The sequence below is a fragment of the Scyliorhinus canicula genome, chromosome 6, assembly GCF_902713615.1.
Source record: "Scyliorhinus canicula chromosome 6, sScyCan1.1, whole genome shotgun sequence".
NCBI classification, from domain to species: Eukaryota; Metazoa; Chordata; class Chondrichthyes; order Carcharhiniformes; family Scyliorhinidae; genus Scyliorhinus; species Scyliorhinus canicula.
This window is the reverse complement of record NC_052151.1, coordinates 59564433-59586647: the sequence shown is the minus strand read 5'-3', so window position 1 is coordinate 59586647 and position 22215 is coordinate 59564433. Positions and strand designations below refer to the sequence as shown.

The window sequence follows — 22215 nt, the reverse complement described above, 5'->3', positions numbered from 1 at the left end:
CAACATTTCTGCAGCACGTCATGAAGAACAGAAATATTCGAGACCACTTCCTTATTCTTTTAAGGACACTTCTGGGATTTCCTGGTGGGCTGCACCAATTGCTGTTGCGAGCAGCTCTCATTGATCACTGGACAAAACTTGTTGCTGCTTGAATTTACCAATGAGGGATTTAAATGCAACAGCTGGGAGGCCCTCTCGCCGCTGTGCACGCCGGGTGCTGTAGTCGGCTCCCGATCTTCAGGCGGCGACGCGACCGCTAAAGACACTACAGCTCCCGGCGGCCAGTGCGGCGCAAGTGGGCGAGGCCGCATCTGCGTAATACGGCGGCGTCGGGGGCCAGAGTGAGGCTGGCGTTGTTTATTGTGGCGGCCATCACGGTGCAAGGACGGAGATAGAGGGAGGCTTAGGCCAGCGGGGAAGAGACAATCCGTCGCCATCCGCTCCGCTGCTGGCTGACAGAGAGCCCGCTGGTGTAGCACGATCACCGCGGCGAGCGGCACTATCAGCCTAGGTGGATATTGGAGCGAGGGGGCCAGCACATTCCGGTCGAGGGTTAAAATAAAGCCGGCTTTTCTTGTCGCGACGGAGGAGCCGCCAGCCCGAGGGTCGGTTGCCCCGAGGAGAAGAAGCCGCGGGGTCTCTGCAGCCGCTCCTTCATTGCTTTTGCCCTCGGCCGACACCAGAGCACCATGGCCTGCGGAGCCACTCTCAAAAGGACTATCGATTTCGATCCACTGCTCGGCCCCTCGTCCCAGTCCCCAAAGAGGAGGCGCTGCACCCCGCTCAACTCGGCTACTTCCCCACAGAAATACCTGAAAATGGAGCCGTCGCCCTTCCGGGAGGTCACCCCCCGCCTAACCACAGGTCAGTTAGTGCCCGGGCTGGAGGGGAGGGGGGAGGCCGGCGGCTCGGCTCCACTCCACTGACAGGGCGGAGCCTGGAGCTCGCCCAGATCCTGGGATAAGGCTGGGCGTCTCACCACTCGGCTCGAATTTACAGACATCCTCCAGTGGGGGTTTGCAGGATGAAGGCAAACTCTTTCCCCCCCCCCCCCTTTGCCTTCACCCCCCCCTTTGCCTTCACCCCCCCCTTTGCCTTCACCCCCCCCTTTGCCTTCACCACCCCCCCTTGCCTTCACCACCCCCCCTTGCCTTCACCACCCCCCCTTGCCTTCACCACCCTCCCTTTGCCTTCACCCCCCCTTTTGCCTTCACCCCCCCTTTTGCCTTCACCCCCCCTTTTGCCTTCACCCCCCCTTTTGCCTTCACCCCCCCCTTTTGCCTTCACCCCCCCCTTTTGCCTTCCCCCCCCCCTTTTGCCTTCCCCCCCCCCTTTTGCCTTCACCCCCCCTTTTGCCTTCACCCCCCCTTTTGCCTTCACCCCCCCCTTTTGCCTTCACCCCCCCCTTTTGCCTTCACCCCCCCCTTTTGCCTTCCCCCCCCCCTTTTGCCTTCACCCCCCCCTTTTGCCTTCACCCCCCCCTTTTGCCTTCACCCCCCCCTTTTGCCTTCACCCCCCCTTTTGCCTTCACCCCCCCCTTTTGCCTTCACCCCCCCTTTTGCCTTCACCCCCCCTTTTGCCTTCACCCCCCCCTTTTGCCTTCACCCCCCCCTTTTGCCTTCACCCCCCCCTTTTGCCTTCACCCCCCCCTTTTGCCTTCACCCCCCCCTTTTGCCTTCACCCCCCCCTTTTGCCTTCACCCCCCCCTTTTGCCTTCACCCCCCCCTTTTGCCTTCACCCCCCCCTTTTGCCTTCACCCCCCCCTTTTGCCTTCACCCCCCCCTTTTGCCTTCACCCCCCCCTTTTGCCTTCACCCCCCCCTTTTGCCTTCACCCCCCCCTTTTGCCTTCACCCCCCCCTTTTGCCTTCACCCCCCCCTTTTGCCTTCACCCCCCCCTTTTGCCTTCTCCCCCCCCTTTTGCCTTCACCCCCCCCTTTTGCCTTCACCCCCCCCTTTTGCCTTCACCCCCCCCTTTTGCCTTCACCCCCCCCCTTTTGCCTTCACCCCCCCTTTTGCCTTCACCCCCCCTTTTGCCTTCACCCCCCCTTTTGCCTTCACCCCCCCCTTTTGCCTTCACCCCCCCCTTTTGCCTTCACCCCCCCCTTTTGCCTTTGCCTTCACCCCCCCCTTTTGCCTTTGCCTTCACCCCCCCCTTTTGCCTTTGCCTTCACCCCCCCCTTTTGCCTTTGCCTTCACCCCCCCCTTTTGCCTTTGCCTTCACCCCCCCTTTTGCCTTTGCCTTCACCCCCCCCTTTTGCCTTTGCCTTCAACCCCCCCCGGCCTTTGCCTTCAACCCCCCCCGGCCTTTGCCTTCAACCCCCCCCGGCCTTTGCCTTCAACCCCCCCGGCCTTTGCCTTCACCCCCCCCTGCCCCGCTGTGCCTTCACCCCCCCCCCCTGCCCCGCTGTGCCTTCAACCCCCACCTGCCCCGCTGTGCCTTCAACCCCCACCTGCCCCGCTGTGCCTTCAACCCCCACCTGCCCCGCTGTGCCTTTGCGCTCCAATAGGTAAATCTGATTTGCATCTGTTTATGCTGAAGATTAGGGGAGGGACTACAGCTCTTCTCTGGGAGATGCATTAACAAGATCTCTGACAGCCTACAAATCTCTCCATTTGACCTGGAGACACTTTGAAAACACTTCTCATTGATGTGCAAATCATGCTTAAATTTAATTTTAAAATTAGTTTGCCTAGCTTTGTGACACTTTTTGACTCTAGAGGAAAATAATGCCTCCAGTTCATGTGGTCTACTTTTGGAATGTCTGCAATTTGGGTAGGATGCGGGATAGCTAATCATTTGCTGTGTAAAACCAGATTCATAATGTACAAGAGGTGGTGTGCTGGATTTGTCTGAATCGACAGATAAGACTACATTCTGTATTGGTCAGAGGTTACTTTATTGTGGTAATGCTCTCAAGTGAGCTATATTCTGGTGCAGTATGTTTTCCTTTCAGTAACTTTGTTAAACTGTTACAGTTGAAACCTGAATGTGAAACTTGTTTGAGCATTTTGATTTTCCTGTTATTTATTTAGTTCTACTAGCCACCGTTATTCATTTGTTGCTCTGTATAGACAATGGCAGTAGGTGCTTGTGCTATGTTTTTAAGTTGGGGATTGACTATGTACATAACTGTCTTTTATAAAAAAAAAATTAAAGTCGCCATAGTCCCAGATAACCTTTTTGAGGGGAAGAGCTGACTGGTGGTGATTTAATCTGAACATCACCACACCTCTGGCGAGGGGCAAGGTTGAGAAGGCGGGCCTTCATGAATAACCTCCAACCGGTAGGGGAATTGAACCCATGCTGTTGGCCTTGCCCTGCTTCACGAACCAGCTGTCTAGCCAACTGAGCTAAACCAGCCCCCATCGTGTGCAAACCTTAAATTAATCTGGTTTATCGATTTATGTGCCTTTCACTATAGAGTGAGCTGCTGATGTTATTTAACTTTGAGAAGGTTTTGTGTGGAGGAGAGGTTCTATTTGAAGGCGCAACAAAACAAAGTACACCGTTGGTTATCCATTCTTGCATGCCTGAGCCATAGGAGTGGATTGGTCATGGCCTTCACTGGAAAGGGCTAAAATGGAAAATTAAGGGAAATTGTTTAAAAAAAACTATTTGGCTTGCATTGCAGTTGGGCTCTAAGTTTTAAATATTAATAATATTTTGCACATGGACTGGCAACATATTTAATTACATAAGAACTAGGTGCAGGAGTGGCCATCTGGCCCCTCGAGCGTGCTCCGCTATTCAATGAGATCATGGCTGACCTTTTGTGTGCTCAGCTCCACTTTCCAGCCTGAACACCATAACCCTTAATCCCTTTATTCTTCAAAATAAATCTATCTTTATCTTGAAAACATTTAATGAAGGAGCCTCAACTGCTTCACTGGGCAAGGAATTCCATGATTCACAACCCTTTGGGTGAAGAAGTTCCTCCTAAACTCAGTCCTAAATCTACTTCCCCTTATTTTGAGGCTATGCCCCCTAATTCTGCTTTCATCCGCCAGTGGAAACAACCTTCCCCCATCTATCCTATCTTTTCCCTTCGTAATTTTAGATGTTTCTATAAGATCCTTCTAAATTCCAACGAGTACAGTCCCAGTCTACTCAACCTCTCCTCGTAATCCAACCCCATCAGATCTGGGATTAACCTAGTGAATCTCCACTGCACACCCTCCAGCGCCAGTACATCCTTTCTCAGGTAAGGAGACCAAAACTGAACACACTACTCCAGGTGTGGCCTTACTGACACCTTATACAATTACAGCATAACCTCCCTAGTCTTAAACTCCATCCCTCTAGCAATGAAGGACAAAATTCCATTCGCCGCCTTAATCACCTGTAAACTTTTTGCGACTCATGCACTAGCACACCCAGGTCTCTCTGCACAGCAGCATGTTTTAATATTTTATCATTTAAATAATAATCCCTTTTGCTGTTGTTCCTACTAAAATGGATAAACTCACATTTGTCAACATTGTATTCCATCTGCCAGACCCTAGCCCATTCAATTAAACTATCCAAATCCCTCTGCAAACTTCCGGTATCCTCTGCCCTTTTTGCTTTACCACTCATCTTAGTGTCGTCTGCAAACTTGGACACATTGCCCTTGGTCCCCAACTCCAAATCATCTATGTAAATTGTGAACCATTGCGGGCCCCACATTGATCTCTGAGGGACACCACTAGCTACTGATTGCCAACCAGAGAAACACCCATTAATCCCCACTCTATTTCTATTAATTTACCAATCCTCTCTGCATGCTACTACTTTTCCCGTTATGCCATTCATCTTTATCTTATGTAGCAACCTTTTGTGTGGCACCTTGTCAAAGGCTTTCTGGAAATCCAGATATAGCACATCCATTGGCTCCCTGTTATCTGCCGCTCTGGTAATGTCCTCAAAAAATTCCACTAAATTAGTTAGGCACGACCTACCCTTGATGAACCCATGCTGCGTCTGCCCAATGGGGCAATTCTCATCCAGATGCCTCGCTATTTCTTCCTTGATAGATTCCAGCATATTCCCTACTACCCAAGTTAAGCTCACTGGCCTATAATTACCCGCTTTCTGCCTACCTCCTTTTTTTAAACCGTGGTGTCACGTTTGTTAATTTCCAATCCCCCGGGACCACCCCAGAGTCTCGTGAATTTTGGTAAATTATCACTAGTGCATTTGCAATTTCCCATGCCATCTCTTTTAGTACTCTGGGATGCATTCCATCAGGGCCAGGAGACCTGTCTACCTTTAACCCCATAAGCTTGCCCATCACTACCTCCTTAGTGATAACAATCATCTCAAGGTCCTGACCTGTCATACCCTCATTTCTATCAGCCACTGGCATGTTATTTGTGTCTTCCACTGGGAAGACCGACCCAAAAATCCTGTTTCCTCATCTCCCATTATTAAATCTCCCTTCTCATCATCTAAAGCAGTGCTTCTCAAAGTGTGGTACGCGTACCGGTGCCGGTACGCGAGCCATCGTCTGCCGGTACTTAGTGTTTCCAGAAAAGAAAGAGACCGTAATCCTGGATTGGCTTGTTTCGCTCACTGGTCCCTGGCACATTGGGAAAAAAAAACCTGCCGGTCCGCCACATCAGTTAGTTTGAGATGCACTGATCTAAAGGACCAATATTTAACGTAGCCACTCTTTTTTTTGTTTTATATGTTTGTAGAAACTTTTACTATCTTTTTATATTCTGAGAAAGTTTACTCTCGTCTATCTTGCTGCTCTTATAGCTTTTTTAGTAGCTATGTGTTGCCCCCTAAAGATTTCCCAGTCCTCAATCTCCCACTAATCTTTGCCACTCTGTATGCTTTTTCCTTCAATTTGATACTCTCCCTTATTTCCTTAGATATCCACAGTCGATTTTCCCTCTTTCTACCGTCCTTCCTTTTTGTTGTTATAAACCTTTGCTGAGCACTGTGAAAAATCGCTTGGAAAGTTCTCCACTGTTCCTCAACTGTTTCACCATAAAGTCTTTGCTCCCAGTCTACCTTACCTAGCTCTTCTCTCATCCCCTTGTAATCTCCTTTGTTTAACCACAAAACACTAGTGTTTTGATTTTACCTTCTCACCCTCCGTCTGTATTTTAAATTTCACCATATTGTGATCGCTCCTTCCGAGAGGATCCCGAGCTATGAGATCATTAATCAATCCTGTCTCGTTACACAGGACCAGATCTAGGACCGCTTGATCCCTCGTAGGTTCCATTGCATACTGTTCTAGGAAACTATCGCGGATACATTCTATAAACTCTTCCTCAAGGCTGCCTTGACCGACCTGGTTAAACCAGTCGACATGTCGATTAAAATCCCCCATGATAGTTGCTGTACCATTTCTACATGCATCAGTTATTTCTTTGTTTATTGCCTGCCCCACCATAATGTTACAATTTGGTGGACTATAGACTACTCCATTCAGTGACTTTTTCGCCTTACTATTCCTGATTGCCACCCAAATGGATTCAGCCTTATCCTCCATAGCACCGATGTCATCCCTTACTATTGCCCGGATGTCATCCTTACATAACAGAGCTACACCACCCCCCTTACCATCCACTCTTTCCTTCTGAATAGTTTGATACCCTCAGGTATTTAACTCCCAGTCGTGACCATCCGTTAGCCATGTTTCAGTCATGGCCACTAAATCAGTCATTCATGATGATTTGCGGCATCAACTCATTTACCTTTTTCCGAATACTACGAGCATTCCGGTCAAGTACATTGGCTTTTATACCTCTGTTTTGAATCTTAACACCTCGATCAGTAGCCTCTCCTAAGTTATATTTCCTCTTAACTTTTCTCCTAATTTTCGTTGTCGTTGAACCCATATCTTCATGTAACAACCTGCCGCGTCACTTACCATTTATGTTTTTAATTTGTTTTATTCCTTTTAGTATTACTGGGCCTATTCACTGAGCTCCCTTTGACACACTTAACTGCCAACCAGTTATGAGAGTTGGTGGGGCAGCCCTTGTTAACCTTCACTGCACAATTCTAGATTAATTTAAATTCCTGAAATTTAAAAAGGAACAGTCTTACCTGATTCAATTTAATTCAATTCCCACCTAGCTTCAATTTCCCAAACTCACTCTTAGCTGTGTCTCACTCTGGATGTGTCTTCTCTGGCTCACTGGAAGAACTCCTAATTGTTGCAGTTTTATTTTAATGTGGTCTGTTTACATTTTTCATTGCTCTGACATTCAATAGTTGGTGAAATTCAATTGTGTGCACCATTTTATAAAACAGAATCCTAAAAGCATATTTAAGTTGACATCTATTCTGATGGTACTGATTTGTGCGACAGACAATGGATGTCTTTCGGAGCCATGTCCAAGTGGCCAGGAGTTCAAGCAGAGTTCTAGTAGAGAACATCTTCTAGAGAACATCATTGACTTGTCTGATTCACATTTGCACTTTATATTGGGTGTACTGGCTAATGATTGGGGAACAAGAACCCAGAGTATTTTATTCTCTTCATTTCCTAGTCTCGGGGTGCTAGCATAAGGATCACCATCCAAAAGCATTCTCTGCTGAATAAAACAGCAACTCTTGGTTTTGGCAGAATGGATTGAGGAACTTCTTTGTGACCCTCATTTCTGTCCTAAAGCTGAATGTCACAACAATATATTTTTTATTCCCCCAGAATCACTAGATTGTTATTGGCTGTATTTGCAATGAGCCCTATTTCTAAGGAGTTGGTCCATCCAAGCACATGAGCAGAGCTCTTTTTAAGAAAAATTAGATAGTTGTCTGCAGCATTCCATTCACATCCCAACTCATCAATTATGACAATGTAAAACCTGGTTTTGCACCCCGCTGATATTTCCGTTGCACCAAATGTTTTTCATTTAAAACAGCTTTTGAGTTCAGTACCTTCAACTTCGTGTTGCAAAATCGCCGCTGACTGGTTACTGCAGATACCAAATAAATGTGTTTGTCTTTTATTTAATACAATACTTAGAGTAATGAAAAAGATGATTGCTATTGCGACTTACTATCAGTTATATTCAGCTGTCAGTGGGGCAACTTTTCCAACTGGAGGGTGTGATTGCAAAGGCTTCAGAACATTGTCATTGTGTTGATGACGCCAATTGCTGTATAACCATTATACTCCAGCTTGTAAGATTTCCCCACTTTTTCCCGTGTTCCTGTTTTTAGTCATTGTATTTTTTAACAATGGGTGAATTGATCTTTCAACTAATCTATGTATTTTGTACTTTTTGTGATGCTGTCATATAGTAATTATTTTTGGGGAAGGTTAGCTGAACTTTTATAATGCACAAAATACAGGTTTTAAACTGGTTCTTTCCGTTGTAAATTTCTTTTTTTCAGAACAAATTCTGTACAACATAAAACAGGAGTACAAACGCATTCAGAAAAGAAGGCATTTAGATAGTTTCCTGCATCAAACAGAGGGAAGTTGTTCAAGTGATACGCAATCTCATCTTCCACTTTTAAATGGACCAGCTTTGCAAGGTAATGTCAGTATTGGATATGGATATCCAGATTCCTTGCTAACAGTTGTCTGTAGAACCTGTTGTGATCTGCATGCTTTTGTAGCAACTAAGACATTGTTGAAATGATTCGTGAATTTAAACGGAGGTGAGGATGCAAGGCACTGAGTGTGTGTCACTCTCCAATTCACAAATGGACATGAAGTCTTGACATATTGCACAACATTATCCTTGAAATGGGTCCCTTTGTGTAGGAATTATGTGCTGCTTCACAACAAAGTTACATGTGTGTACCATTTTTAATAGTCTTGATTCATTATGAACAGAAATAGATGTTGGAAACTGAAGTTCCAATCTGATTTACACAGCAAACTTGATAGTTATTCTAAATGTCCAAATACACTTGATTTTGTTTAAATCATTTGATAATTAAAATGAGTAAAAATTTGTATTGCGACTGACTTCAAAGAGAAAGGATATTAAATAAAGTGGACCGTTTAGAAATTTAAAAACAATGAATGGAATTTTTTTTGTTCTCTTTTGAACTTAATGCAGTAGTTTCTTACCATTTGGTCATAGAGGTTTACAGCATGAAAACTGGCTGTTTGGCCCAACTTGTCCATGCCGCCCAATTTCTACAACTAAGCTAGTCCCAATTGCCTGCATTTGGCCATATCCCTCTATACCCAGCTTTCCCATATAACTGTCTGAATGCCTTTTAAAAGACAATTGTACCTGCCACTACTACTGGTAGCTCATTTCCAGGCATTCACCTCCCTATGTGTGGAAAAAATTGCCCCTCTGGACCGTTTTTTATCTCTTCCCCCTCACCTTGAACCTATGCCCTCTAGTTTTAGACTCCCCTACCTTTGGAAAAGATCTTTGCCCCTCATTATTTTATAGTCCTCTATATAAGATCACGCCTATGCCTCTAATGCTCCAGGGAGAAAAATCCCAGTCTATCCAACCTCCATATAACTCAAACCATCAAGTGTGGTAGCATCCTAGTAAATCTTTTTTTCGCACTCTTTCTCATTTAATGATGATGTGGAGATGCTGGCGTTGGACTGGGGTGAGCACAGTAAATGAAAAATGAAATGAAAACCGCTCATTGTCACCAGTAGGCTTCAATGAAGTTACTGTGAAAAGCCCCTAGTCGCCACATTCTGGCGCCTGTTCGGGGTGGTTGGTACGGGAAGAAGTCTTACAACACCACGTTAAATCCAACATGTTTGTTTCAAACACTAGCTTTCGACGCACTGCTCCTTCCTCGGGCGAATCGTTTAATGATATCCTTTCTACAATAGGGTGACCAGAACTGTACAGAGTATTCCAAGTGTGGCCGTACAACTTCAGCAAGACGTCCCAACTCATGTATTCAATGTTCTGACCAATGAAACCAAGCAAGCCGAATGCTGCCTTCACCACCCTGTCCACCTGTGAGCTATGAACTTGTACTCCTAGATCTTTGTTCTGTAACTCTCCCCAAATCCCTACCATAACTGAGTAGATCCTGCCCCAATTCAATCTACCAAAATGCATCACCACATTTATCTAAGTTAAACTCCATCTGCCGTTCATTGGCCCACTGGCCCGAGATCACGTTGCAATCCTAGATAACCTTCACTGTCCAGTATGCCACCAATCATGGTGTCATCTGCAAACTTACTAACCATGCCTCCTAAATTCTCATCCCAATTATTACTATAAATAACTGGACCCAGCACTGATCCCTGAGATGCTGCTGATCACAAGTCTCCAGTTTGAAAAACACCCTTTGTCTTCTGTCATCAAGCCAATTTTGTATCCAATTGGCTACCTCACCCTGGATCCTGTGAGATTTAACCTCTTACAACAACCTACCATGCGGTACCTTGTCAATGCCGACTGCACTGCCCTCATCTACCTTCTTGGTTACCCCTTCAAAAAACTGAATCGAGTTCGTGAGATATGATTGTCCATTCTCAAAGGCATGCTGACTTCCTAATCCGTCCTTGCCTCTCTAAATGCCCGTGGATCCTGTCTCTCAGAATACCTTCTAAAACTTACCCACCACAGACGTTGGGCTCACCGGTCTGTAGTTCCTATGCTTTTTCTTGTAGCCCTTGGACAAGGGCATAACATTTGCTACCCGCCACTCTGTTAGGGGACCCACAATTTCCCCTCTAACCTCCCACAATGTCCTGGGATACATTTCATCAAGTCTCGGCGATTTATCTACCTTGATGCACTTTATCAGCACCACCACCTCTAATATGTATACTCCTCAAGACAGCACTATTTATTTCCGCAAGTTCTGCAACATCCATGCAATTCTCAACAGTAATTACTGGTGAGAAATACGATCTCGCCCATCGCTTGTGGATCCGCTCATAGATGACCTTGTAGATCCTTAAGAGGCCCTACTCTTTTTTACTCTTTTTGCCCTTTATGTATTTGTAGAAACTCTTTGGATTCTCCTTTGCCTTATCTACCTTCTGTTGATGTGGTATCTATGAATGACATGAGGGAAGATTACCCTTGGTAAATGACAAATAATTGTACGAGAATATAAACTATGTAGTGAGTGGGGGGGGTGACTTCTTCCAGTGTGACGTGTGAGAGGGAGATCGCTCCTCTGGGAGCTTTGCTTGGGACCTGCTCTCTTTTTTTAACGTTGAATTTTTGCTCGTTTTTCGAATGATGCTTACAGAAAAAGTAATAGACTGGCAGAATAGGGAGTGTTTCTCTCCTTCCTTCCTTCCTTGTCTCTTTCTCTTCCCCCCCCCCCCCCCCCCCCCCCCCCCCCCAAATTCCATGCCCAAACAAAGCAGGAAGAAATTATTCTCTGGATTGACATAAGCAGCAGTCCCGAGCACACTAGACATATTTTTGGATGTGTTGCCCAAGGGATTTAACACACAATTTAACTTGCACTTTAGGGCAGCACAGTGTTGGGTCACTGTCCATGTGGAGTTTGCACATTTTCTCCATGTCTGTGTGGGTCTCGCCCTCACAACCCAAAGATGTAAAGGGTTGGTGGGTTGGTCATCATAAATTGCCCTTAATTGGGGGGAGGGCTGGACAAAGAATTGGGTATTTTGGATATATTTTTTAAAACTTGCACTTTGAGGGGCTGTGGATCCTTGTATCAGACAAAATATGTAAGCTAATCGAAGAGATGCTGTGCCTGGTCCAGGTGGAGCTTGACAAAGCCGCCAGGACGGTTTATTTAAAAAAACACTGAAGGTGTTGGAGGCGCTTACAAAACACGAGGATCAGCTTGTATTGTAGAGGCCTAGGTGGCCTCTGAAAATAAAGGGGCCAAAGTTTGATGACCTGGAAAATCAGTCGCAGAGTCAAGACCCCCGAATTGTGAGTTTGCCATGGAGCTCAGGAAGAAGCCTCGACCAAATGAGCCACCTCGTTCGTTGATAATTTGGTTTCATAGCTTTTGCGGTAAGGAGACGGTCCCGCAGTTGGTCAAGGAGCACCACGGCGTGAAATGGGAAGGAAGCATTATACAAATGTATGATGGTGCAGAGCTAGCGCAGAAACGGGTAACCTTTAACAAGTTGAAGGCAGTGCTCCACAGGAAGGGCGTTCACTTTAGAGTAGTGTACCGGTCACTGGTCACATGAGGATCCACACTGCTGGACTTGAATCAACCTCACTTTTAATACTTCTGACATGACGTCAGCAAACCCCTGCAGAAACCCCTCCGCCTCTGACATGCCCAAAAGTGTCATCTTCACTGCCTGCACCTGCCCCGCCAATGACTATAAACAGGTCTTTAAAGCATTTTAGCTCCTTCCCTTCCCGTGCCTTTTAGACCCAAAGACGATGGTGCAAACAAACGGTTACCACTTATAGGAGCCAACAATGCCATGGCACTGGTCTTGTAATGTTGAGTGCCTCCATATCTTCAAATGGAGAGTTCTGCTGGGGTGAAGAGTGTCCACTCAGCGTGTCTCGGCCTGCTTGGACTTTTTATACCTGGAAAAGGTCAAGTACGCCGTGATGGGATCGGAAGAGTAATGTAGATAAGGTAAGCAGATATCCACATGAGTGAGGATCAAGGAACTGGTCCGATCTTTTACAAGGCAAGGGAGTGAGACGGTGTTAATTAAATGTGCTGTTAAGTGGTCAATGTGATTTACATTTTCCATTCTCTAGATTGGGGAGTAGTTTAAATAGAACTGAGATACAAGTACTGTATTAAATTTATAGTTTTAATTAGTTAAACCACTGAATATCTCTGCAGTCAATTGATATTTCGAAGCTGTAACATGTGGGATCTGATGGCCACCAATATGATCCTGTAAAAAACACCTGTTTATCTGCAGCCCAGTGAACTTGGCCTCCGAGTTGATGAGCGAAAGCTTCAGAAGCTGCAATGCACCATGGAAAGAGAAAATTATCTGGGTGCTTTGTTCCAGGAGGCAGTCAAGTCTTTTGAGTTAAGTACTTACGATTTGGTCCGTGATCAGGGACAGAAGGGTGTAGCTATGGGTGAGGCTTATGAGGGTCCAGAATGTAGCAACGGTGGACCCTCAGTCCTTCCACCTATTGGAGAGAGCAAGAACTGCAGGGAGGAAGAGCAAACTGACCACAGTGTTGTGGTGCAGACACCATTATGGTGAATTGTAGATATCTGTCCTGTGCAGATGGGAGTAGAATGTAGTAACAGTAGGGGACAGTATAGTTAGAAGAAATATTTTCTGCACAGGAGTGCCAGAGTTAAGGACCTCTCAAGGCTGGAGAGAAATTAGGGAGTGAATGGGGAAGGTGGGAGTCATTTTCATGGGTAACAACATTACAGGGAGGTTAAAGGAGTATAAATCGCTAGGGATTGTATTTAAAAAGCAGAAACAAAAAGGTAATAACCTCTGGACTATTATCTTAGCCATGAGCAAGTTGGCATTGAGGAACTAAGATTAGAGTTTAATGTGTGGCTCAAAAAGGTGGTGTGAGGAGGAAAAAAATGGGCTTCAATTCATGAGGCTCTGATACCAGGAGCTTGTTCAGTTGAGAAGGCCTTTTACACAAACTACGCTTGAACCAAGTGTGCTTGTGAACCTAATGACTGGGGCTGTATAGTGCTTAAAAAGAAATAGAGGGAAGGGTTCATGTAAGGGGAGACTTAGAAAGATGATGCGAAAGGACAAGGGATTAGTGCGGGGCAGCAGTATCGGTAATGTTGAGTATGACAGAAAGGGGATAGAGTGCATCAGCAAATAGGGGGTGGGATTCTCCACCCCACCGCACCACATTTCTGCCCTGACAGGCCGGTGGGATTCTCCATTACGCCAGCCGGTCAATGGGGTTCCCCATTGTGGGGCAGTCCCATGCTGTCGGGAAACCCCCGGGTGCCGGCATAACGGAGAATCCCGGCCAGGGTCTTTGTAGTGAAAATGGCTAATAAATACAAAATTAAAGGCTTGTTCTTACAAATGCTGCTCGCATTTAGATGTGAAGCTTGAATTGATGGCTCAAATAGAAACAAGTGAAGGCATTCGGTGCATACATCTGCCATGCTGTGTTAACATATTACAGTAATGCAATTTTTCCTTGAGGCTTTACCCTGCCTGGTTAATGCTATTTTGTTGAGAAACAAATTTTTATAGCTTCCATCTCACTTGAGGAGGCTTTGACCAATCCACGTCCAACAACTTTCTCTGAAACCTCTTGCTTACATTTTGACAGTTGTAGAATCAATTTAAAAAAAATAAATAAATGAATCTTTATCACAAGTAAGCTTACATTAACATTGTGATGAAGTTACTGAAAATTCCATAGCTACCACACTCCGGCGCCTGTTCGGGTACACTGAGAATTCAGAATGTCCAAATTACCTAATAGCACATCTTGTGGGAGGAAACCAGAGCGCCCAGAGGAAATTCACGCAGACACTGGGAGAATGTGCAGACTCCATACTCTGCACAGAAAGTGCCCCAAGCCGGGGTTCGAACCTGGGACCCTGGTGCCATAGTGCTAACCACTTCTATTTGGGTGGAGACGAGGAATAACTAGGAAAATAAGTCACTAGTGGGTGTAATCTAAATACAGATTATTAATGATGTAGGAAGTATAAATAACTGAGGCATGTAATAAAGGTACTGCGATAATCGCTCACTATTTTTAAATCTTCTGGATTGCCAGTTTGATTTGTCCAAAGGTAGGCTCGAGTTCATAGACTAAATTTCCAGAACAACATCTTCTGGAACTTAGCAGGGAACGGATTATTTTTGATCTGGTAATGAGACCGAATTAATTAACTAATAATTGATGATCTAATAGTAAATCATAACATGACAATTTTGCTTTCAGATTTAAGGGTGAGAAACTTGGGTCTGAAATTTGCATAATAAATTTAAACAAAAGGAAATTACCATGGTATGAAGCCAGCGTTTGCAAAAGTGGACTGGAAAAATAGGTTGAGGGGTGACAAGTGGCAGATATTTCCTAACTCAACAAATATATTTTCCATTGGGAAAACTCTTTAAGGATGCAGTCACAGCTAGCTAAGGGAGTTAAAGATGGTATCAAATTGAAGGAAAAGAAGTTCAATGGTGCAAAGATTAGTTGGCCAGAAGATTGAGTATACTTTGGAATCAGCAGAAAGTAACATAGAGAATAAACTGAATTATAAAAACAGACAATTTTGTATCCAAAGGGAGAGTTACCAAAGCTAACTTGGGTCCCTTCGAAGACGAGACTGGGTAATTCATGGGAAACATCAGGAGGCACAGACTTTGCACAAGTGTTTTGCATCGGTCTTCATGATCGAAGATCCCAAGAATAGGAAATCAAATGAAGGGAGGAACTTGAGACCATCGCTATCTGCATCATGATGCTGTAGTCCGTTTGCTCATCCTTCCTGCAGTTCTTGCTCTTGTCCAACAGGTAGAAAAGTGCCTGGAAAACCAATTAGACTATAGGCTGATCAGTTTCCTGAACTTTGTGGGCTGCAGCGGTCATAATCTTGCAAAGTTCCCTAATTCTGGAAAGGCCCCAGTGAGTTTGGAATTTAAGAAAGGAAGGATTCCTGAAAATAAGAAGGAAAGGATTCCTGAAAATAAGAATCTATAGGTCTGTCATTGGGGAAAATGAGGGGGTAGTAGCGCAGTGTTTATGAAATCATACAATCTAACGAGAGTTACCATGTTTTTGTGAAAGGGTAACCACGTATATAGAATTATTTTGAGGATATAACCAACAGGGTGGATAAAGGGGAATGAGTGGATATTTAATTTGGATTTCCGAAAAGGATGCAGATGCAGCAAAGGAAGGCAAATTGAATGCTGATCTTTTATTGCAAGGGTTGGGGGGGGGGGGGGGGCATTAAAGTAGGGAAGTCTTGCTACAACTGGGCATTCGTGAGACCACATCTCAAGTACTATGTATAATTTTGGTCACCTTATTTAAGGAGGGGACATAACTTGCGTACGATATACAGAAAGTTCAGTAGGTTGATTCCTACAATGAAAGAGTTGACTTTGGAGAAAAGTTAGTCTAGAATTAAAGGGTCACTAACACACATTGGAAGGAATTTCTTATCTGAGGGTGGGTGGTGTCTGACGTTATAGCAAGCTGTGGCATTTGGGTTATTCAATATATTCAAGGCTGAGTTACCTTTTTGACCAAGCGAGTTGATGGTTATAGGGACAGACAGGAAAGTGGAGTTGAGCACACAATCAAATCAGCCATGATCTTAATGTGTTCATGAAGCTAGTTGGTCATCTGTTTCTTGTGCCCTTGTGTATTAATTTTTAAAAAAATAATTTTTATTGAAATTTTTACAAACTACAAAATATAAACATCTTAACTCTATTAACATACAACCGTGGTAACACCCAATGAACAATACCCCCCCCAGCTTCAAGAGCAACTTCAAACAAAAGGAAAGAACAAAAACAAAGAAAAAGAAAAAAACAAAAAAGAGAGAGATAGCACCCTCCACAAACCCCCCAGGTTGCTGCTGCTATCGGCCTATTTCCCTACCTTTCCGCCAGGAAGTCCAGAAAAGGCTGCCACCGCCTGAAAAACCCTTGTACTGATCCCCTCCAATTTAATGAACCCCGCCATATCAGAGATCCAGGCCTCCATGCTTGGGGGCCTCGCATCCTTCCATTGGAGCAAGATCCTCTGCCGGGCTACTAGGGACGCAAAGGCCAGAACACCGGCCTCTATCGCCTCCTGCACTCCCGGCTCCACTGCAACCCCAAAAATTGCGAGTCCCCAGCCTGGCTCGACCCTGGATCCCACCACCCTCAACACCGTCCTTGCTACCCCCTTCCAAAACTCCCCCTAAGCTGGGCACGCTGGGCTCCCCGAGCACCTAGCACACCTGTCCTCCCCCCCCCCCCCCCCCCCCCCCCCCCCCCCGAAAAACCTGCTCATCCTCGACCCAGTCATGTGGGCCCTATGCAGCACCTTGAACTGTATGAGGCTAAGCCTCGCACAGGAAGAGGAGGAATTCACTCTCTCCAGGGCATCCGCCCACGTCCCCTCCTCAATCTCCTCACCCAGCTCCTCTTCCCATTTACCCCTCGGTTCCTCCACCGAGGCCTCGTCTACCTCCTGCATTACCCGGTATATGTCCGAAATCCTCCTCCCTCCGACCCACACCCCCGAGAGCACCCTGTCCCGTACCCCACGTGGGGGTAACAAGGGGAACCCTCCATCTGCCGCATGGCAAATGCCCTAACCTGCATGTACCGAAACATGTTCCCTGGGGGAGCCCAAACTTCCCCTCCAACTCCCCCAAGGTCGCGAACCTCCCCTCCACAAACAGGTCCCTCAACCTCCTAACCCCTGCTCTCTGCCAGCCCAGAAATCCATCATCAATGCTCCCTGGGACGAACCGATGGTTTCCCCCGTATCGGGGCCTTCATCGAGCCCCCCCCATTTCTCCCCTGTGCTGTCTCCATTGCCCCCAAATTTTGAGGGTAGCCGCCACCACCGGGCTCGTGGTATACCTCGTTGGAGGGAGCGGCAACAGCGCCGTTACTAGCGCCTCCAGGCGCGTGCCCACACAAGACGCCGCCTCCATCCTCTTCCACGCTGCCCCTTCCTCGTCCATTACCCACTTACGCACCATCGCTGCGTTGGCTGCCCAGTAGTACCCACAGAGGTTGAGCAACGCCAGCCCCCCCCCCTATCCCTGCCTCGTTCCAGGAACACTCTTCGAACCCTCGGAGTCCCATGCGCCCACACAAATCCCGTGATACTCCTGTTAACCCTCCTAAAAAAAAAAGGCCTTCGGGATAAGGATGGAGAGGCACTGGAACAGGAACAAAAACCTCGGGAGCACCGTCATCTTGACGGACTGCACCCTCCCCGCCAGTGACAGCGGCCCCGCCAGTGACAGCGGTAACATATCCCATCTCTTAAACTCCTCCATCTGCTCCACCAATCTTGAGGTTGAGCTTGTGCAGGGCTTCCCAGCTCCCCGCCACCTGGATCCCTAGGTACCTGAAGCTCTTCCCTGCCTGCTTCAATGGGAGCCTACCAATCCCCTCCTCTTGATCCCCCGGATGCACCACAAACACCTCACTCTTGCCCAGGTTCAACTTATACCCCGAGAAACCCCCGAATTCCCTAAGAATCCTCATCACCTCCGGCATCCCCCTCACTGGGTCCGCCACATACAGCAACAGGTCGTCCGTGTACAGCGACGCTCTATGCTCCCCCCCACCCCGCACCAGGCCCCTCCAGTTCCCTGACTCCCTCGGTGCCATGGCCAGGGGCTCAATCGCCAACGCGAAGAGCAAGGGGGACAGGGGGCACCCCTGTCTTGTCCCCCGATACAGCCGAAAGTACTCCGACCTCCTCCTATTTGTGGCTACACTTGCCATCGGGGCCTCGTAGAGCAGCCTCACCCACTGGATAAACCCCTCCCCAAACCCAAGCCTCTCCAACACCTCCCACAAGTACTCCCACTCAACCCTATCTAAGGCCTTCTCCGCATCTAATGCCACCACTATCTCTGCCTCCCCCTCCACAGCCGGCATCATAATGACGTTGAGGAGTCTTCGTACGTTTGTGTTCAGCTGCCTTCCCTTCACAAACCCCGTCTGGTCCTCATGTATGACCCCAGGCACACAATCCTCTATTCTAGTGGCCAGGATCTTTGCCAGGCCCTTGTGTATTAATGTGACTACAATTTTTGTAAAATGCTTGCTCTCCTAAAAGTATATTGAGGTACGAGGTTTTAGTTGCTATATGGTAGTATTCTAATGTACTAAAGCAGTTTGGGATTATGGCCATGTTACTGAGGAATTATTAGGCACTTTGGACACAAAGTTAACATGGCAACTGCACTTGAAGTGACATATCTGCTACCATCGATACCATTTTAATTAATGGAAACCATTTTAATGATCAGGCTGGAGCAATGCATGTCTATTGATGCATAACATGTTTGCATGATTTAGAAGGAACAGAGTGCTTGATGCATCTCCAAAGATTTGAGAATGTCATTGTTGGGCTCTTCTGGATTTTCACATTTTTAAGTGAAAGACGCCTAATTCTATTAAAGCCATGGTACTCTTGTATGTTTAAAATAGAATACTACTAATGAAGTGCCATGTCAAATTGTTTGCAGAGGAAAGTTTATTTGTTACCTGGATGGTTCAGGAGCTAATGCATGAATCTCATTTCAATCACAGCACTGCAGGGGGAAAAAATTGTCACTTTTTTTGTACTAAACATGAATGCAAGGTGAGAAATTTATTTTAGATACTGGCATGTAAATTATTGGACTTGTGTACTTGTATGAATGGAACTGAATTGAGAGCTGTAGGAAATGATGTTGGATCCATCAATAACACTGCAGTTAAGATCTGCACAGATACAACGGCTTATGGTTTGGGAAGGAAAAGAGTCGGGGTCTATAGGGCCGGAGGCATAGGTAGGTGTGCCCTGGGCACATTTGCTAGAGTGTTTGAGTGAAATCTTGAATTGTTCAACCAAGGTTAGTCCACCTGTGCCTTTTTCTTGTCTAAAATAACTGGATCCAGTCCCGATCCTTGTAAATTGGAGGATGTGGTCAGTTATAATTGAGAGAATTAGTTCATGTAAATGTCATTTTTGGGATCAGTTTTTTTTTAAAGCCAAAAGTCATGGTTGATTTTTAGATGGGTATATTTAAGGCGTCGATGTGTGCTTGATTTGGGCCCAAGTGAAATCCAAATAAGTTCATCGCAATAGAATAAAGCTTAAAACCAATAACACTAAATAATTCATTAATTACCTAACAATTATTTTTTTTACATTACAAATGTATGTTCATCCATATTAATTATCTAGCTCATTTACCAGTGTCCATTAGTATTTTACATTCACAATGAATAATATCATTGAGTTGGGCTTTGATCTCTTTAAAAGAGGGTTGTCTTTTCCATGAGTTGTATGAGCAGTTACAGGTTTAGATCAAAAATAGTGGTCAATGTTTAGATCTTGACTGATTGCACCTCCTTGTCTGCCAACCTACTACTTGTAACAGGACAATCTGCATCCACTTTTGTGTGATGCTGACTTCTTCATCTTGCGTGATGCTGACTCCTTCCTTTTTTCTGTCTTCATCTGTATTTGAAAAAGTTTCTTCTATGCTGCAACTCTACTTTGGTTACCCAAATTGCTGTCAATGTTACTCTTCAACTATCAACAATCTTAACATTGAAATCATGTATCCCATTAAAATGGAAAGTGAATTCTGTCTGGTTCAGTTGTCACTGCAGTCTAAACTTATTGCACTATATGAAAATATACTTTATATGAAATGGCTAATCTTACGGCAGTGTATATGGGATTTAAAATGTATTTTTGTATCCTATTGCTTTGGTTTCATACAGTTATTGTCTGACAACCTCCTTGTTTGTAATCTTGTTTCTTAAGTCTGCTCATCTGTGTCTCGCATGCATGTTCCTTTACTGATTTGCTTATCTGCTGTACAACAAGTTAAAGGCATATATTGCATTAGATGCACTATTCCCTCTAATTCCTCCTGAGTTACTGCACTTTTAACTATTTTTGAGTGACCTCTTGTATGCAGCCTGTGCTGGGATTTTCTGAGATTTCTTTAAGCTGCTCAGCAATCGTAGGTTGGATGTGGTGCTATTTTGGTGTCGGGTATGGAGAGATTCTGCAAGAATGGGAAAGGACTGGATAGGTTTGGGATGGGACTTTGCTAATATCGGCAGGTATTGGGTTGGCCTATGTGGCAAGTGGATGGAGCATACCATAGCTAAGGAGGGAAATATTAGGTTTGATTTGGGAGTAATTGTGGGTGTGACTTGTGGCATCTGAATTTTATTTTTTCGCCTAAGAGTGCATTGTCAAGTTGGCTCAGCATTGGGAATATTTTTTCACTGTCTCTTTGGGGTGTGATGGGGAAGAGAAAGTGAAATACAGTTTGGGAGCATCAGGGTTTTGAGATGTTAACTGGAAATACATATTTGGTGGAACTGAGAGGGGTTGGAGTTGGCATTTGGGCAGTTGAAAGATCTAAAAACAAATGGATGTTGAGGGGGCAAAAAGATATTCTTAAGCAGTATAATAAAGTCTGGAATATATTGGGGAGTGTGGTAAATTTACTCTTGCACTGGTGTCTGAACACTGCTAGTTCTGAGAACATGGTAGAACAGTGATAACTCAATTGGACCGTGGCATGGGGGAGTACTTGGATAAAATGCCACTTGGGCACTGGAGCTGTTGTACATGGGATGTTAAAGGGACCTAGTGTGAATCAAGTATAGCCAGCCAATACCTTTTTAATGGGGAGGCAAGATGGATGGCACTAATCAATGATTTAAATGAAAATCGCTTATTGTCACGCGTTGGCTTCAATGAAGTTACTGTGAAAAGCCCCTAGTCGCCATATTCCATCGCCTGTCCGGGGAGGCTGGTACGGGAATCGAACCATGCTGCTGGTCTGCTTTAAAAGCCAACGATTTAGCCCAGTGAGCTAAACCAGTTCAAAAAGCAGCCCCTTAGAGCAAAATATATTGGATGGATTTCCATTAAGGTTTGGGCAGTTTCATTAGGTTTAAATATTGCAAATTAAGGGCTTTATTTTATAGATTTGTGCTTTATCGGGACGTTGGCTTGCTGAAGAACCTTGACCAGTCAAAAATCCAATTTTTTTTTCTTTTATTTTTTTTCTTTTGTGACAGTTGCTAATTTCTGATATCAACAGGGATTTTAAAAATTGAGCCATTTCTTGTGCTAGTTTCTGCAAGGTAGTTTTTAAGTCTGCATTTGAATAAACTAGCAGACGGGTGATAACTTTGGAGGGTGAATGAATGAAGGGGTACTTTGGCAGTCTGGATGGCCAGGAGGGTACTGAGGCTGCACATGTGCAAAAGTACACATACAGGACCAACAGCATCCCTCCCATATGCATGCAACTGGGTGTGCACCTCCAGGACAGCCCCCTAAAATCCAGGGTGGTTAGTCACCATGCCAGTTTAGCGGTAATTATTCAAGTCAATTCACAGGTTCCTGAGTCTCAATTATCTAGTGTTGCCCTGCTTTATTATTCTCTTTCGTTTTTTTTTCTGTTTGTAACAATTTTATGTAATCACAGCCATCCTTTTTTGTAGAAATACTTTTGTCTACTTGTGTGCGCTTTTTTGTGCTACTCCAGAATGGGATTTGTCTGCTTTATTTTTCTCTCCTCTTCCCCTGCACCGAGGAACGCTTCTTAATCATCGTGCCAACCCTTTATTCTTCTGTCAATATCTTTTAGACTTGGAATGGTGTGTCTAGGC

At 45.3% G+C, this 22215-nt stretch overlaps 1 protein-coding gene across 1 annotated transcript in view; it reads left to right on the top strand.

Moving 5' to 3' along the window:
• The first annotated feature begins 328 nt into the window (after nucleotides 1-328).
• akirin2 (akirin 2) overlaps nucleotides 329-22215 on the top strand; it is a 30464-nt gene continuing 8577 nt past the window's right edge. The window contains exons 1-2 of the mRNA XM_038799334.1: nucleotides 329-864; nucleotides 8340-8483. Of these exons, the coding sequence (XP_038655262.1) occupies nucleotides 690-864; nucleotides 8340-8483 (319 nt within the window). The 5' untranslated portion in view covers nucleotides 329-689. The remainder of the gene's footprint in view (nucleotides 865-8339; nucleotides 8484-22215) is intronic.